Genomic DNA, 19,223 nt, shown 5'->3' on the forward strand with positions numbered 1-19,223 from the left:
TAGGTGCCTTTCTCAAGAGCACTTCAGCCGTGGATTGAAGGAGGAGACAGCCTTCACTCCACCCCTTCCCAGTTCTTTCCTTGCTGGTAGGATTCGGACCGGTGACCTTCCGTTCTCAAGCCCGCTTCTCTAACCATTAGGCTACAACTTCCCCTATAGCTTGTGAAGTCCCTCAGGGTGCAATTTTAGGGCCAGTGATGATCTTCTATTTACACCCACAAAATGTACATACACCAAGCCCACTCTCCATAGTCAGAGACATCTTTGCACATGACCGCCAGAGTCTGCTAGTTATGGGAATACGGGTCGCTCCCTAAACCAGGCCTTGCCTGTGCTAATGTTCACAAAGGGGAGCACAAATGCAGCATCCAATGAAGCAAAAGCAAGGGAAGGGAGCTAGTATCCATGCTAGGCTAAATATCTAGCCAGCTGGCTTTTACCATCTCATGACACAACCTGGACTACTCCATACTGAGGCAAAATAACAAGAGGTTTAAAGGCTTCAACTAAAAAAGTACTTAAATGCTTTATATGGCATAACTTTATATGCTACATACAAGACAAGACAACCATATTCACCATTTTGTCTTAGACACAGATGAAATTTGGCCTCCAATTTTAGCCCATCACACAGCAGCAGCAGCAGCGAGCTCCCCCTGAAGCGCCTGGGGAGCAGTGAGGGTTAAGCTTGCTGAGGCCAGGTATCAAACCCACAACCTTGTCATCAATAGACCAGTGTTCTAACCGCTGAGCCACCAATGCCCCCAACATTAGAAAATATATGGAATTTATACTGGTTTGCCATACATACTGGCTTACTGGTTTGATTGTCTGGATTTTATGTAGTTGTACTATTTTATGTTGCACTATTTTTAGCCATAACATCTTCATGTTTTCTACAGTGTGTGCAGAATTATTAGGCAAGTTGTATTTGAGAGGATTCTTTTTATTATTGAACAACAACTTTGTTCTCAATCAACCCAAAAGCTTAATATTTTTGGAGGTTGAAGTGGGTTTTTTTTTTTTTTTTTAGATTTGGCTATCTTAGGAGGATATCTGTTTGTGCAGGTAACTATTACTGTGCAGAATTATTATTAACTTAATAAAAAACAAATATATACCTCACATATTTCACTTGTTTATTTTCACCAGGTAAACCAATATAACACAACATTTAGAAATAAACATTTCTGACATTCAAAAACAAAACCAAAAACAAATCAGTGACCAATATAGCCACCTTTCTTTACGATGACACTCAAAAGCCTTCTATCCATAGATTCTGTCAGTTGCTTGATCTGTTTACGATCAACATTGCGTGCAGCAGACACCACAGCATCCCAGACACTGTTCAGAGATGTGTACTGTTTTCCCTCCCTGTAGATCTCACATTTTATGAGGGACCACAGGTTCTCTATGGGGTTCAGATCAGGTGAACAAGGGGGCCATGTCATCATTTTTTCTTCTTTTAGACCCTTACTGGCCAGCCATGCTGTGGAGTATTTGGATGCATGTGATGGAGCATTGTGCTGCAGGAAAATCATGTTTTTCTTGAACGATACCGACTTGTTTCTGTACCACTGCTTGAAGAAGGTGTCTTCCAGAAACTGGCAGTAGGTCTGGGAGTTGAGCTTCACTCCATCCTCAACCCGAAAAGGTCCCACAAGTTCATCTTTGATGATACCAGCCCATACCAGTACCCCACCTCCACCTTGCTGGCGTCTGAGTCGGAGTGGAGCTCTCTGCTCTTTACTGATCCAGCCTCGGGCTCATCCATCTGGCCCATCAAGAGTCACTCGCATTTCATCAGTCCATAAAACCTTAGACTTAAAACAGTCTTAAGATATTTCTTGGCCCAGTCTTGACGTTTTATCTTATGTTTCTTGTTCAAAGGTGGTCGTTTTTCAGCCTTCCTTACCTTGGCCATGTCCCTTAGTATCACACACCTTGTGCTTTTTGATACTCCAGTAACGTTGCAGCTCTGAAATATGGCAAAACTGGTGGCAAATGGCATCTTGGCAGCTTCACGCTTGATTTTCCTCAATTCATGGGCAGTTATTTTGCGCCTTTTTTTTTTCAACACGTTTCTTGCGACCCTGTTGGCTATTTGCCATTAAACGCTTGATTGTTCGGTGATCACGCTTCAAAAGTTAAATTCCTTTCGACTGCTGCATCCCTCTGCAAGACATCTTACAATTTTTGACTTTCAGAGTCAGTCAAATCTCTCTTCTGACCCATTTTGCCAAAGGAAAGAAAGTTGCCTAATAATTAAGCACACCTTATATAGGGTGTTGATGTCATTAGACCACACCCCTTCTCATTACAGAGATGCACATCACCTGATTTACTAGTTGGTAGTTGGCTTTCAAGCCTATAGAGCTTGGAGTGGGACAACATGTATAAAAAAGGATGATGTGATCAAAATACTCATTTGCCTAATAATTCTGCACACAGTGTACATCCTGATTAATATTTTTTTTACATTGTATACTGCAATTTTATTTTCAGACCCTTGTTCTAATTGATAACGACTGATTGAGGAAAAACACATAATGCAGTAAGAAGCAACAAGAACAATGCCTTTTTTAAGTGGCTGATTTTGTTTTATTATACATTATTATATTGTATTATATAATTGCATTCTATGATGTTATACTTGTATCACTCTACTTTATTATGTTATCCCATCCATTCTTTATTTAACTATCATTTTTTTTATATGAGCTGTGTCTGTGATTCTCTCTTATCCTTTGTGTTTAAATACCACTACTGTATATCTTTGATGTTCTTATATCTTGTGATTTTTTATTCCCTGTATTCTGTAGTCTTTGGCTTTATTGCGTGTCTCTCTGTAAAGCACTCTGAAATGCAGCTGTTTGTTCGCAAAGAGTTACAGAAAAAACAGAAAAAATGGATTTGCTTTGATTCAGAGCACTTCCTCTAAGTGGGAAGTGAAATCATGCTATTCTACTTGCAGCAGAACAGCTCTGGAAAAATGCGCTCACACACACACCCACACACCCACACACACACACACACACACACACACACACACACACACACACACACACACCCACAGGCAACTAGACTAACCTGGTAAAAGCCAGAAACTGAAGGATGAGGGTGTTGGCCTGCAGCGGGTCGGCCTCTTCTTTTTGGGGGTCGAAGTGAACTGGCTCGGATGGATCCAGCACCTCAGCAACCTGGCCCAGCCCGTCACGGATCTCAGGAAAGCGAGAGGAGAAGAGATGAGCCAGGGAGCCGCGAGAGCTCGCCCTGCTGGAGCTGAGGAGAGAGGGAGATTAAGAGGTCAAGTTAGTTAGGGGAGTACCATTATTGTTATCCTACAACAAAATTTCTAACCCAGCTTAGAGAGCAAAGAGGGTAAGCATCTTGCTCAGGTCCAAGAGTGGCAGCCTAGTAAATCTGGGTATCCAATCCCCAACATTGTGATCAATAACTCAAACTCAAACACTCAAACTACTAAGCAGCCATTCAAAAGGTTTCATACCATCATATACTCCTTTGTTCTTCAAAGGATTCTTTGAGCAATTCTGGTTTCCTAAACAACCATGTTTGACATTTAATTTGGTAATAAATCTTAATTAAGTTCTCTAGATCTTTAAACCTTTCTTCACACCACACATATTTCTATGTATCTCTAAGTGGTTCTTCTATGGCATCACTCAAAGAGCTTAAATAGCTCTTTGCCTGGTTCCTTATATTAGATGAAAAGCTTTTGTGTAGTGGATCTTGAGCCAATCATTGGAAAAACTGGGCGCAAGGCAAGAATACCCCACTGGACTGGGAACCAGTCCATCGCAGGGTACCACACACTCCTAACACCTCACACTTTCAAACCTAGGGGCAATTTAGCATAGCCAAATCACCTACCATGCATGTTTGGGAAGTGCGAGAAAACCAGAGTACCCACATGGACATGAGAAGAACACTCCAAACTTCTCGCAGGCAGGGATCAGAGCGAGGATTGATCCCACAACACCAGACCACTAGAGTTAGTGTATAAAACCCTAAACAATTCTATAGATAATCTTTTAAGAAAATGGTTCTACATAGCACCAAAAAGGGCTCCACTACCGTTACCAGTCAAATAATCCCTTTTCTATTACTATAGAGAACGCTCTTTACTAAGAGTATGGAGCAATTTTATTTATTTATCTCTTTAAAACCTTAGACTGTTAAGAGCTTTACTGCTGCAACTCTTTGAGAATAATGCAGGCGGTAAATGCTTCAATCAGGACAAGCTACAATCAATGAGGGAAAGAGATGATCGTCTATTACTGAGGCCTTTACAAGTGCATTGCCTTTTGCAGCCACTTGCGCCGATTTGGCCATCCAATGGACTCTACAAGACCTTTGAAGGCGTCCTGTTGTATCTGGCACCAACATGTTAGCAGATCTTTTAAATCCTATAGGTTGTGAGCTGGGGCCTCCATGGAACACGTCAATGAGCCTCCATGGAGATCATATCAATGAGGTGTATATGACCCTGTCGTCGGTTCACTAGTTGTCCTTTCTTGGACCACTTTTGGTAGGTACTGATCACACAACCTGCCTGATGTTTTGGAGATGTTCTGACCCAGTTGTCCAGACATCACAATTTGGTTCATGATAAAGTGGTTCAGATCCTTATGCTTGGCAATGTTTTGTCTTAACACACCACCTTCAAGAACTGACTTTGCTACTGTTATGGCTGGTTGGTGTACATACCTGTTCACTCTACTGATGATTATTTGTTGCCTGTATGAATGACAATTAGCAATTAGTAGAGGCTTCTCTTAGCATTTTGCTAAAATATATACTACAATTATTTTCTCCATATTGCCCATCTCTGCAACAGTGATTCTCAGCTGGATTCTTGCAATGCAATCCAAGTGTAAATGTGTGTGTGAAGCAAAACAACAGGTGCTCTCCTTAAACTCCAGCTCCACAAATGTAAGTATGTCGAAGCCCGAGAGAGCAGACCAGGAAAATAGCCTGAGGGCCAGAATTCTGCTCTCCTTCCACTCATACGCAGTGTTTCGTTCGACCATTACATTATTTCACCACGGCCTTGGTGTCCAGGAAGGCAGACTGGCCCGGGCATATTGCATCAGCAGGGACTAACCTGGGATTTAGGAGGTGGGGGAGCCCTGCTTCTTACATGGAAGCTAATAATGGTCCGGATATTTCTTTGAGGATGTTTACATCCTGCATCAACAAGTGCTTACGGTGATTGAATCCTGATCAGATCTCACTTAATCACATGAAAAGCCAAGTGTAAACACACCCAGGGTGCCTTGTCCACACTTAACTCAAAAGTGGACAGACGTCAGAGGGCATTCTGTTCTGAGAAGACATAGTGATGGTCCAATAGCGCTCCTGTGCCATTAATGGATAGAGTAGTGGGTGGCTGATAAACAATGGTTTCTTGAGCAATGCCATACAAGAACCACTTTGGTTCCAGAAAGAACCATGTTTTAAAAAGAGATGTGTAGGTGTGAAGAACCTTTTAAAGACTTAAAGAAGCTTCAAATAAAGGTAGGTTCAGCACAAATGTAAAGGTTTGTCACACACACACACACCTCTTACAAAAATGGTTCTTTAAGGGAATCAAAAGTGGTTCTTCTAGGACGTTGCTCAAAGAACCCTGTGTAGCACCTATATTTTTAAGAGTGTAAAGTATGGTGGATGCTTTCGATAGAAAAGCCAATGAAAGAAGATACAAGGTAGGTGTTACTTAATAAACTGGAAACTCCAGAGCTCCGGAGCTCAGCTCTTCTTGCAGTGCACATCAACCAAAGGAACAGGAGCTCTGTTAAGATGTGCTCTGATCCAATTCCACCCCTTTGCATCACAAAACCTTCAATTCCAACAAAAGGAAAAAGTGGTTCAGTTATTCCAGCAATCTAATGAGAGGCAGCACAAGCGGAGATGCACTCTTTGCCCAGCTTTCAGAGTGAACAGTAGCAAACCAGCAGTTTGTCACTTGACTCAGTTTCAAAGACAAACTGCAACACATCCAGAACTCAAGACGACTGCCCTCGAAACTCGGAACGGTATAATTAGGTTACAGTTTCAGGCAGGAATACTGCTAAGGAAGACTGCTAATAGGAAGAAATAACAACTCACTAACTTTTTTTATTTTTACAACTGCAACACCACACCATCTAATGCTACGCCAGCTAAAATATCCATCATGAAGAAATAGTTGGTGCTGGAGTTTAAAACGCCACCTCCACACTATCTACCTCCACAAACAGCTGCAGCATCTGACCGAACGCATTAGTGAATCATTCTGGTACACCCAGCAACCTGTTCAAGCATTAGAGCAATAAACACACATAAATATACAGCAGTTATGGCATTTGCACAGACTTCACTGTCCACTTCAGAGATTTAGAGACCTGTGAGCGGACATAAGTCCTGTAATTTTGCAAAGCTGCACTTTGGCATAATAGCTTAAATTTGGGGGTTTATGGTTCTAGGAAGTCAGCCCATTTCTCTCTGGATCTGTTCAAAAGGATTTTTTAAGTAAAAAGGATATCCACCCACAAGCTCTGGGTAACTGTAAACGTGCCCCTTTTTCTGATACAGGGAGAAAATGGCAACAATACAAAGAAAGAAAGAAAGAAAGAAATCTTATGATGCAAAGAGCTGGAGGAAGAGTAAAACACTGCTGTTGGCTGAGGCGATGCTGCGTGATAAGCTGTATATGAAATTTATGATGGTGAATTTTTTATAGTAGTGAGGTTTGCCAGGGCGGTGTGAATACAGATGAATGCGGCGGGTTTTTATACAGTAGTGAAGTGAATAGCACGCATAGTTGTGGCAGTTATGTGAAATGTGGACAGGCACTGATATATACAGAGTGAAAACCCTGTTAACACTATATGAAATTAGTAAGCAATAGAGTAATTGTAAGCGTAACAGTTGCAAGAAGCCTTTAACCTCTTAAACTCCTTGGAACCACCAATAAGTAATCCTTAGGGTGTATAAAAGTCACAGCGCATAACAGGGTTCTAGACAGTTATGATAATTATAAAAAATTCTAGACAAACACAATCTAACTAAACTAATGAGACACAAACAATTGTACTGCTCACATCCACATTGCAGGCTAGAAAAAGTAAGTAAACCCTTGAATAGTTAAGATTGTGCCGGTCTATAATGAACTATAGGACCTTAAACGGTCATAAGCAGTATAAGATCGGTCTCCTGATTATAATGCACATCAATACACAAAGGAGAGCTGTGCTAGATTGTGTGACACAGACTTTGAAAAAACACTAGAAAATTAAAAAAAATATGGAAACAGAAAAGAGATAATGCAAAAAGTTATTTCCCATTAACATGTTCTACAAAGGATTAGCTCTTAAATGCATACAAATGGGTGTGTCCATCACGCTCTGCTTTTTACTGGAGGGAGAATAAGCATAGCACATCATCATGCGAACACTTGACTAATTACTGTTGATTGAATTGCAATCACCACAGACAGTAATAGTGAAGTCTCATATCAAAAGTACATAAAAGCAAATGTATAGGCCAAAGCCATTGGTGGAGCTGAGGTAAGGACAGGCCAATGAAGAATCAGTGATTCGACTGAGTTCATGTGTTGTCTACTATAGGGGTTGGAGGGGGTGTCATCCTAAAACAGAAGAACATGCAAATAGACTTTTTAAAACTTAAATAATCAAGTTTTTGTGAGTAATCATCTCGGCTCTATACTAATCCAGTCACAGTAACCGTTCATATCCTTGGCAACACATTTCTGTAAAAACTGCATGCCATTATAGATTGTACTTCTGATTTATTTATTTTTTTATTTTTAGTTTAGATCATATGTTTTCAGTCACAGAACTGAAGCGACACAATCCACTACCAAAAGAAAGAGTTTCTATCAAGGCCTAAACATGACCACAACCTTTACCCCAACAAACACTTTTGTGCGCGCATGCCAGCAGTATAACAAGCACGCCTGATCAATAGCATCATTTTACTGGACTCATTGAGTCATATACAATTATTGGACTGAAGCCATTATGCCAGCTCTTCCATCAGTAGTTTTTAATTTGCTTTACACAAAGAGGAAAATAATGCAACCTATGGATCATGGTAATTTTCTACCAAATTAAACATTTATAATCCCTGTTTATTAGTTTTGCATTTGCCCTCTCTTTGTTTCATACACAGTGGTTGTGAAAGCAGAATAAAAATGAGCCTTGTGTGAGTGTGTATGTGTGAGTGTGAGAGAGAGACAAATGAACAGCCATCAAAACAGGCAGAAAGGATGTTTATGCAAGGGTATATAAAATACCTAAATGCTTGGTCTTAGAGGGCCAAAGTGTGAGGAGCTGGGCTGTACTTACTAATTTCGTAATAATTTTCCAATAATGTAATAACATCCATAAACGTAATAAAAGTGGGTACTTAACTTGGTCAAAAATGTAATAAAACTTAATAATGCAATAACTTGCCTAATAGCGTAATACAAGGTCTTGACCATTTGTAATATTCTCATTACGTACATCATTTCCATTGTTAAGTCATTTCCAAGTTGATTATTCGTAAAAGCTTATTATATTATTGGATTTTATTACATTTCTGAATGAGTCTGAAAAGAGCTAGGCACTATTCTCAGACAATTTCAAGTACTATCCTTGCTGTTGTTTAAACAGATATCTGACCTAAGTGGATGCTTTATACAGCGACTCGTGCTAAGCAGATGTACTCTTATAGCCAGTGTTTTATCTGTATCTCAATGAAGACAACGTTTATTTCTGCATGGCTGTACCTCAGAGAAAGCCTTCAGACTCAGTTCCCACCATTTTCAGCTTTCTATGTTTGTTGGATGTAATTGCTTTCTACGTTGTGACAGTATTGTGTATTGTGTGTCCATCAGGCTCTGCTTTTTACTGGAGGGAGAATAAGCATAGCACATCATGCGAACACTTGACTAATTACTGTTGATTGAATTGCAATCACCACAGACAGTAATAGTGAAGTCTCATATCAAAAGTACATAAAAGCAAATGTATAGGCCAAAGCCATTGGTGGAGCTGAGGTAAGGACAGGCCAATGAAGAATCAGTGATTCGACCGAGTTCATGTGTTGTCTACTATAGGGGTTGGAGGGGGGTGTCATCCTAAAACAGAAGAACATGCGAATAGACTTTTTAACATTTAAATAACCAAGTTTTCGTGAGTAATCGCCTCGGTTCTATACTAATCCAGTTACAGTAAACTTTACACTCAGAAACACAGCTTACAGATTTACGAGCCAATTTATTTACTTCAACCTGAATTGAAAGAACACTTTTACCTTCAACTATAAAGGTACTATTGTGGATATACATGTTTTGTTCTGTGACTATCTATGTGCATTTAGACCGTTTAAAACCTTAATACAATGCTTATGCTGTATACAGTAACAGTAACTTATTATCTCACATCCTCTAAAACTATTTCCTTTACCAAGTTCAGACTAAGCACTCTCTGAATAATCCACTCTGAATCACTCTACTGACTGAATGAATGTTAACTGACCAGATTCATCAGCTCTGAAAGGAGACCGCACCACAATGCAACCTAAAAAATGCTCTTTTCAAAACTTTTCAAAACCTAGCATACAAACTAGGAAGGTGTATTATAAAGGTGTATGAGCGCATACGATTTCTTCAAACCTGCATTTTCTTTTGTACAGTGACTGTGCAGTTAGTTGGAGTCAAAGAAAACGGACATACATATCCAAAGAAAGACCATTAAAAGCCACAGTGGATTCTGCTAATAGCATTAATCTAAAAGCTGCTCAGAGACATTGTACTCATTACATTTATGAACCAGTAAACCAGTGAACCATCTGCAGAAGCATCCTCAGGACAAACTTCGATCAATATCACAACTCTGCTTTTCGGGAAAAAAAACAGATATCAGACCTTTTCAAATAAACAAGTGATTCATAGAAAGGTAAATAAAGCAACTTGTTGAGTCATTTTTTCTACAAGTGATTTCTAAATTTAGCCCAATAATATTACTATTCCAACTATGCTTGGTTTATATACACTACATGGAAATGCATACAAAAGCATTGGGACTCCTGCTCATTTATTGTGTATTTTAAAATTAACCGTTAAAAAAATTGTTCAGCTCTTATTATTTAAAGTTTCATTGAATTCTTGAAAAGGAGTTTATCCTGCTTTTGTTGGAGTAACTGTCTCTACTGTCCAGGGAGGGCTTAGGGCTTTCAACTAGATGTTGGAGCATTGCTCCAATTGGATTTCATTGCATTCCATAACAAGAGTGTTTGTGAGGTCAGGACGTTGGATGATCTCACAACACCTCACTGGATGAAGCATCGGCATTCCAGAGAACACAGTTCCACTGCTCCACAGCTCAAGACTGGGGGCTTTATACCCCTCTAGCTGACACCTGGCATTAGGAATGGAGCCAACTGGTTCATGTTTATCTGCTTTAGAGAGTCTATTCTATTGGTAAGACTTTAATAACGATAATTAAATAAGCTGAATGCATTCATTAAAAATGGTGTCCACAAACGTATGTATAGTGCATGTGTATCTCAATGGAATCTTTCTCCAGTCTCTTCCCCCTTTCATGCTGTTACTGACTGTTTTACAAGTTAATCAAACTGCTTTCTCCTGTCAAAGTAGGCGATACTTGGCCTTAGTGACAAGTATAAGACTCTCTAATGATACAGGACTAATGTAAGAAAGATTTTGATTTTTATTTGTTCAGCTCTTATCATTTTTTCCAAGGGATAATGTAGAGTTTTAGTTTTATTATCATAAAAAAAAGGGTTTGGCTGAGAGTCTGCAGTGTAAAGTGTTAAACTAATATATTCTTATTTTGTTTTGCTCCTGGTGATTCTCCTGCAGAGTTTTAGAGCCGCTCTAATTATATCCACCTTATTCTCTCATTCCGATGCTCCTGAAGGCGTAAACACTTTTATCATATAATACGCTGGAGTAAGAGTACACCGTGTTTGATTACACCATACATCTATAACGCTGTGCTCTGTTGGTTACAAATTGACTTTTTTGACTATTTTGCTTCTGTCTTTTTGCTAATGCTCTACAGCACTGTGCACCCGTTCTAGGCACCTAAGTATATTCTTTAAAATCCCTTTTAAAATCTCAGCAGCGAGAGTGTGTTTGCTTGTAAAATCACCAGATGACATTATGAAAATCTAAATACAGTAAAAAGTAACAATCACTTCTGATTCTGAAGAACGTAGTTGATATTTTGTGAGCTATTTTGAAGAACAAACGGAGGTTTTATCTGTGCTTCAGTTTCTCGTCCACACAGAAACGTTGTTTTTATTCACTGAAAATGCTCTCCCAGGTGGAGATCTTTGAAAACTCTATGGGGGCAAATGGACCTGCTTAAAAAACACTGACCTCACAACGCATGCATGTTTCTGGCTGCATCTCAAATACCTCCTTACTCTCTATATAGTCAACTACATGAGTCATTAAACTACAACGTCTACATGCAGACAGCAGTAGATTTCCACATATGAATAAATGTAAATACAAATATATAACAATGTATTAAGAATCCATCATGTCCTGATTTACATAGTCTAGTATAGTGTGTAGTTTGTGGATTCAATCTCTGTGTTTTCTTCCTTATTTGTGGTGTTTTGATGTCTCTATGAGGTTCTGTTCCAATACAGGGCTAGCATGCTCATGCAAGCGTTTCATCTCAGTGTGTACAAAACATTTTTAAAAACGAAGGGAGGCAAATCTCAGTTTTTACAAGTAACCAGATACGTGTGGATGGGGACTCAGGACACCCCCAAGTTTGGATGTGTTCAACTGCATCACCAGCTTACCTGATTTAACATCATTAAGTACTGATTTACCAAACCAGATGTTGGGTGATGACTATAAATAATACTCCCTGGAGGAGAGCTTTTAATGTGTTTTAATGAACACAACTATGTAAAATCACCACTTTTTGTATAAATATTAACTCAAATTCACTGAGCAAATAAATTCCTACTGCCCAGGAGCTTTTCATTCTGGTTTTCACAGGTTCCTAACACTTCTGCACAGTACTGTCTGTATATCAGTAAAAACTGATTCAGCCACGGGAGCTCGAGGTCACTGGACAGAGTGGGATCAGCTGCAGTAGAGAGTGAGAGAGAGAGAAAACAACAAACACACACAGCCTCATATCTGCTGCTTCAAGGCCAGGTTTTTTTTTTTTTTTTTTGAAGTGGACAGGCAGAACCAGCACTGAGCCTATGCTTTTATGTGCAGTTGTGTCTGTGTCTGTGTGTGTGTGTGTGTGTGTGTGTGTTTGTGTGTGTGTGTGTGTGTGCGTGTATGTATGTGTGAGTGTGAAAAACGAAAGAGCAAGCGAGAGAGATGACCACAAAGGTGTGAAGTGAGGCAGCAGGAATCCAAACGCGGTGTGTGTGTGTGTGTGTGTGCATGCATGTGTGCATGTGTAAAGCACAAGTGTAATACTGACCCTGGTGCATGTGTTCCCAGTGTAATGACAGGGGCATGGACAGGGGTGAAGGTCAGCTCGCGCAGATTGCACTCGTCTTCTTTCTCATCCCTCATTTCCTCTCTCTCCATCGCACTGACCTCCAGGTGTGCTATGCTGCCTGCAGCAGGATGTTCCTGACAAACACACAAACACACATTATATGGAGACATCCATATAATCCTATAAATATAAATATGCAACAATAATAATAAAAAGATATGGGAGTACCATCATTTTTCACATACATGAGTACCTCTATAGTATAATTACATAATTAAACCATATACACAATTTATACACACACACACACACACACACACACTTTGTGTATATTGTATATAAAATGTTATACATGCATAACCAAAACAGAGACAAAACAAAAAATTCCAACTAATTCCAAACCTAAAAACTGTAACGTTACAGTCTTGACTCCCTATATTTACACCCACAAAATGTATATACAGTGGGAAAAAAAGTATTTAGTCAGTCACCAATTGTGCAAGTTCTCCCACTTAAAAAGATGAGAGGTGGCCTGTAATTGATATCATAGGTAGATCTCAACTATGAGAGACAAAATGAGAAAAAAAAATCAGAAAATCACATTGTCTGATTTTTAAAGAATTTATTTGCAAATAATGGTGGAAAATATAAATATTAAATATAAATACTAAATACTTTTTTCCCCACTGTACATCCAGCCTACTAACACAAGCTCAACGACAAATGGGTGACAACGACTTCTAGAGATTCTGTTGTTGTTGATCCTGGAAAGCAGCACATCACCTCCAGACTCTGCTAATAATGGGAATACGGGTTGAGTTTGACTACACACATGACCCAGGTCTCATGGCTTTTCTTGTGCCAGTGTTCACAGAAGAGAAGTTCAACTCAGCATCAAGGAAGATAAAGCTGGGGGGTTTCAAACAGTGATAAGCACTAGGCTAAAAACTAACACAAGCCGACCAGCTCGTACCAATTTGTTTTCTCCAGGGTCCGCTGTCTCGAAAACAACTACTCACAACTACAACTACCTCAGCTAAACCAAACTGGAGCTAAACAAACATAAGAGGAGAAAGTACTGGCTTATGTTTTTATGTAGGAAGACTCAAGAAAGCCAAACCCAGGAAAGGGAGTGGGGGCAAGGCCAAAAGCTAACCGGCTACAATCTCTTCAGCTTGCTAACAGCCCACTGTGCTGAGATGACAGCAACACTATGGGGTTAGATTCACGAAAATGAAAGAATAATTTATTTTTAAATGTGTCATTTTTTTGTTACAGGATTAAAACTATGCGGTGCTAGGCAAAATAACAGGGTTGTAAATATACACTATATTACTTCTAATACTATAATAATTCTTATACTTCTAATGAATGCATTCAGCTACACAAACACACAGCTTGTCTAGAAGTATTAGAATAAGTTAAAAAAAAAAAAGTATTGCCAATAGAATATGACTGGAACACATAAACCATGAACCTATTGGCACCATGCCTAATGCCAGACATGGGCTAGAGAGGTACAAATCCTCCTAGCATTGAGCTGTGGAGCAGTGAACTGTGTTCTCTTTAATGATGGTCCTGCATCCAATACTTGAGAATATGAGTTGGGGAGTTAAGGATGAGGTGAGGTGCTGATCATCCAACATCCTGGAACTCACCTGACCTCACAAACGCTCTTGTCGCTAAATGCAATTAAAGCCTCACATCAATGTTCTAAATCTAGTAGAAAACCTTCCCTGGCCAGTAGAGACAGTTGCTCCAACAAAAGCAATACAGAGACTCTTCTAATACTCAGTGACTTAATTTCAGGAAAAACAATGAATAGACAGGTGTCCCAATACTTTAGTCCATCAAGTTAAAAATACTTAAAACATGCATTATTTGGCACCTTTAAGAAAAAGACATATATAATATGTGTCAAAGTATGTAGTGTGGTTAATGTGTAGTAATGTGCATAATATGAGTGAGATGTATCATAAATGCATGAAACAAGAGCAAAAGACTCGTGTTCATGTATGTCTGTAAGGGTCCTTCACAGTTTTGCACAGTGCCATTAGCAGCAGGTGCTGAGGAACACTGGAGCCAGTGTGAATGTTCCAGAAGTGCAGAAGTAAACAGTAGATGTCTGACACCTTCACAGCACAGCGCTGACACCTTTGCTCTACATGTCCACAAACAACCACAGCATCTTGTATAAGTGAGTGTGTGTGTGTGTATGTTTCTGTGGGTGTTTATGTGTGCGGATGCACCCTCTGAGTTCCTGTGCCCAAGACTGTGCACAAGTGCATTAACCCTGCTAGCTGTGTGCGTTAACAGATGCATATTACAAAAACTGTGTATTATTATAAATGTGTAATAAACTTCCCAGCGATTTACCAAAGGTCTGAGTCTCTTTGTCAAATCCACATTGCCAGCTTACAGGTATTCTCCAAATAATAACAGGGTGCTTAACATAATCACACAACTGTTTTCCTGTATATCTGGATTCTTTCCTTCCAAAGACTCTGAGGTCTGCAGCAAGGCAGACTGTGATAACAAGCTAGCAGGATTCTGAAATGAACTGTGAAGCTTCTGCTGCTTAGCGGAGCAATGAAGAGCTTTTACTTTACAGCCGACTTCCACTTTATAGCACACTTGTGGTTTTTCGCAACTGTTTCAATCATTCCCGCAAACGCAATTCGGTTGCTGATTTAGTCCGTTTCTTATTAAGCTCTTATTAAATGCTTGTCACCGTTAGACGCTTAGTCATTTAGGGAGCTGAAATCTCCAATTCAAATTCTTAGATGAGATTTAAACAGCTCCTCAAATTAGTACTGGTAAAAGAATAGCTTCCAGAGAAGGGGAATGAGAGCGAGAACGAGAGCGAGAGCGAGAGTGAGAGCGAGAGAGAGAGAGAGAGAGAGAGAGAGAGAGAGAGAGAGAGAGAGAGAGAGAGAGAGGGGTAAACAGATAGACAGAAAGAGAAAGTGGGAAACAGAGAGAGCAATGTCAAACAAATTGACAGAAAAACGGACAGACAGATAGACAGACAGAGGCAAAGAAAGAGAATGATAGACAGAGATACAGAAAAAGAAAGATACAGACAGACAAATGAAAGAAAGAGCAGTAGCGATATATATATATATATATATATATAGAGAGAGAGAGACATACAGAAAGACAGAAAGACAGAAAGAGAGAGAGAATGGCAGAGAGATCGAAAGTGAGAGACAGAAAAAGAGAGATAGAGACATGCAGGCAGAAAGAAAGAGGCAAACAGAGACAACTAAAGAAAGTAGAAAAATATACAGACAGACAGAAGAGAAAGACAGACTGTCAGAATGAGAGAGAGACAGAGAAAGGCAGACAGAGAGAGAGAGAGAGAAGATGGCATGCCAGCTCACATTACTCCGGTTAACATTACCACAATCAGACCCCTATTCATACCTGTCTCCAAATTAGTCACTTGTTTTGGCGGGAACTGCTGGGCTCCCCAGATTAATATCCCTAGGCCACTGTAAATTGTGCCTGGCTCTGTGGCTCTGCCACAAACTGTACCCTTCATTCCCCGGTTTAGATCATCTGACAGAAGTGGGTATTAAAAAGAGCATACCCTGCTTTTGTTGTAATAATTGTCTCTACTGTCCAGGGAAGGATTTCTACTAGACTTTGGAGAACTGCTGTGAGAAATGCTGGAGGGGCTTTACACCCCTATAGCCCACGCCTGGCAGTACTGGAACTTATGGTGCCAAAAGGTTCATATTTATCTGCCCCAGAGAGTCCTATTCTATTGGCAATACTTTTCTACAAGGACTAGACAAGCTGTGTGTTCATATGCATATATGTCTGTGTCAGCAATCGGTGCAACTTAAATTAGCCAAAAGCAATCATTAGAAAGGCTGTCCACAAACATTTGGACATAGAGTGTATGTCAAGGTTATCAAAGTCAAATCTTTCTGAAAGGCCCGAAACTGAGAAGCGAACAGCGCCCAGTGCCAAACAAGGGCCTATGAGAAAGGTAAGTTGGATGATTAATCATCGAGTGCTATCATTTGGCACTACAACCTCTTCTGGGCTACCAAGCCTGCTGAAGGGCCATTCATGTACTACCTCAGTAAACCTTGTACCTTGGCGCAGATGCTCTATTAAGGTCTTGTTCTTGGCACTGCTAATAGGCACTAACCATTCCACTGTTACTTCAGAAGGTCCCCTTTTGAGGTACCACCTCAAGAAATCGAACCTCCATCTTCCTTTGGCACTAAAGCCTTCAAAGAAGCATACAGATGTCCACAAGATCTTCTCATGAAGATTATTCACCTCATGATAGCCAGTAATGAAGCATCGTCATGTACCAAAAGGGTCACAATTGCTATCCTACTTAAATGTGTCAAGTACTTGAGCCTGAATGCACTGGATGTATATCTGCTTCATGTCATTCCTCATACCGAAAACACCACACAGGATTCAGGGTTACGGCCACCTTGTAGCTTCGTATCTTCAAGATGTCCTTATATCACAAGGTTCCCACTGCTGCAGTACCAATTAAGCAGATAAAGTGCTCATCACGACATCTCCCACTCAGGAAGAACCTTCTGACTCAGCCCAGAGGTCAAGTGTCGCCCCCGCAACAAGATTACCTTCATTTACTACTGTGGCTAGTGCAGCAGCTGATGGACTGAGTCAGCACCTCCTGTTCTCACACAGTAGAGGGAGGGATCTGCCCTTTGAGTTTGACTGTTTGTGCAGCCCACCACATTGAGCCACTGACACAAGCAGGTCTTGAGTGGATTTCACTGAAGATGGTCTTTCAACTGGTGATTACTTCAACTTAATGAGAGCATTAGACTTCTCTGCTGAGTCTGAATGGTTCTGGAATCACACCATGGCTTAGGCTTAGGCCCCTCAATTCAAAATGTGTTGCATATAGCTGATGTCCTTCACTGTCCAGCAGGGTGCTTGAGATTCTCTGGTGTGCACAGTCCTAACCTTAAGACATTATGTGGGCTTGACCGCTGCCATTTGTCAGACAAGTAGTCTTCAGCAGAGATGATTTGCTGTCATGCCATTGTGCCGAGACTCTTACTATTTCCTGTGCAGTGTTTAAAGGTGCTTTGCCAGTGTCTACTCGGACATTTGTTCATTCTTCTGATTCTACCTTTTTATACACTCTGCTCTTGAGGCTTCAGATCAATACTCAGGTTTTCGCTGGTCATCCAGTGCTTTTTGCACTGTCCTTGGCAACAGTAAACGAAACGGGTGCAAAATCTTGTTTTACATCAAGAGTCTAAGAGGCTGAATTTGGCTTTGGCTTATTCAAATTAGGTTCCACCTTAACTTACATTTAAATCATGTTACTGAATTAGGTGAATGCAGTGTTCGGAGTCATGCCCTAAGACATATGCATGGCATATTCAGCTTGCCTGCCAGAGAATCGAACCCTAGTCAGCCATGTGGAAATGATGCTGTTATCCACTACGCTACACATTACGCTACCAACCGACCAACTGTGCATGTCACAGCAAATAAGGGAGAAGACTGAAGGATTCTTATAGATCTTCAGGCACTAGTGATTAGGGCAGTGAGAACACATACTCGGAGCAGAGGGCAGCCACCTTAGCATCTGGGGAGCAATTGGGGGTTTTCGTGCCTTGCAGGTCCTGGAGCAGGTCCCAATCCTGCTTCACTAACCTTTACAGGCCACGGCTGCCCTTTTGTATAAAGAGCAGTATGGAGGGAGCAGCTGAGCAGAACAGCACCATCAGATAGAAACCAATAAAACTTCATGTGATGGCAACTATAACATGACATCAGTGCAGCTTAGCCACTGCTGTATATAGGGAGCAGAAGGTAGAGCCAGTATATACACGAGTATGTAAGCAAGACTAGGAGCATGTCTGTCAAACCCTGGCATGTGTGTGTGCGTGTGGGGGGGTATATATACAGTCATTTGGTTAGAATATACGGACACCTGAAGTTTGAGAGCTGCACCTGGACCAGCCGCTACGTTTTGCTTTAAAAATCACCTGTAGTCCTGTAGGTGTCTGCACCTTCCCTACGCATGTTCTTTTGCGTATGTGTGTGTGTGTGTGTGCGCTCACGTTATTGCAAGGCTGTGTGGGTGGAAATCTTACGACATGTGACAGCTGGTGGGCCGATGCCATCGGGGAGGGAGCGAGCAGAGCAGGAAGCTGCTGTTGCCATGACGACCCCACCGTGTGGCTCATGGTCGGGTAGCGTGAAGTGGCAGCCAGCTGAGAGAGCGAGAGCTGCACGGCGCGGGGAGAAAGAGAAAGAGAAACGCAAAAATTAATACATATTTATTCCAACAAACAACAGGCACAAGCATCTGACAGCGTGGCAAGCCCCCGCAGTTGGCAGCAGCACAATGCCAACATCCAGCGAGCACAAAGCAAGGATGAAATTAGAAACCTGCTTTTTGTCAACGTGATAGATCCCCGCTTTCGATGCCACTACTCACTCTGCCTCTCTCTGTCTCTCTCGCTCTTGCTCTCTTTCTCTTTCTCACCCTTACAACACATATGGGGTTTCTTGTCCCAGCCAGCCCTGATTCTCATCCCGCTTTCAGCCTCACTCCTTTATTCCCATTTGTCTCTTCCTTATTGTAAGTTTCTATTAACAGAAGCATAAAGTTTAGCAACAGCCCGCCAACCACACACACTGCTCTGTGCACAGATACAGTCATCAGTTTCAGCGTCTTAACGGGGA

The 19,223-nt window shown here is 40.8% G+C and overlaps 1 protein-coding gene across 4 annotated transcripts in view; it reads right to left on the reverse strand.

Annotated features, from left to right (window-relative positions):
* Window positions 1–19,223, reverse strand: part of nphp4 (nephronophthisis 4) — a 207,082-nt gene that overhangs the window by 64,448 nt on the left and 123,411 nt on the right. For all 4 annotated transcript variants that reach the window (XM_072681571.1, XM_072681570.1, XM_072681573.1 and 1 more), the window contains 3 exons: window positions 18,629–18,763; window positions 12,498–12,652; window positions 3,094–3,285 (listed from right to left, as the gene is read on the reverse strand). In XM_072681571.1, coding sequence (XP_072537672.1) covers window positions 3,094–3,285; window positions 12,498–12,652; window positions 18,629–18,763 — 482 coding nt within the window. The remainder of the gene's footprint in view (window positions 1–3,093; window positions 3,286–12,497; window positions 12,653–18,628; window positions 18,764–19,223) is intronic.

The sequence above is a fragment of the Salminus brasiliensis genome, chromosome 6, assembly GCF_030463535.1.
Source record: "Salminus brasiliensis chromosome 6, fSalBra1.hap2, whole genome shotgun sequence".
NCBI lineage: Eukaryota > Metazoa > Chordata > Actinopteri > Characiformes > Bryconidae > Salminus > Salminus brasiliensis.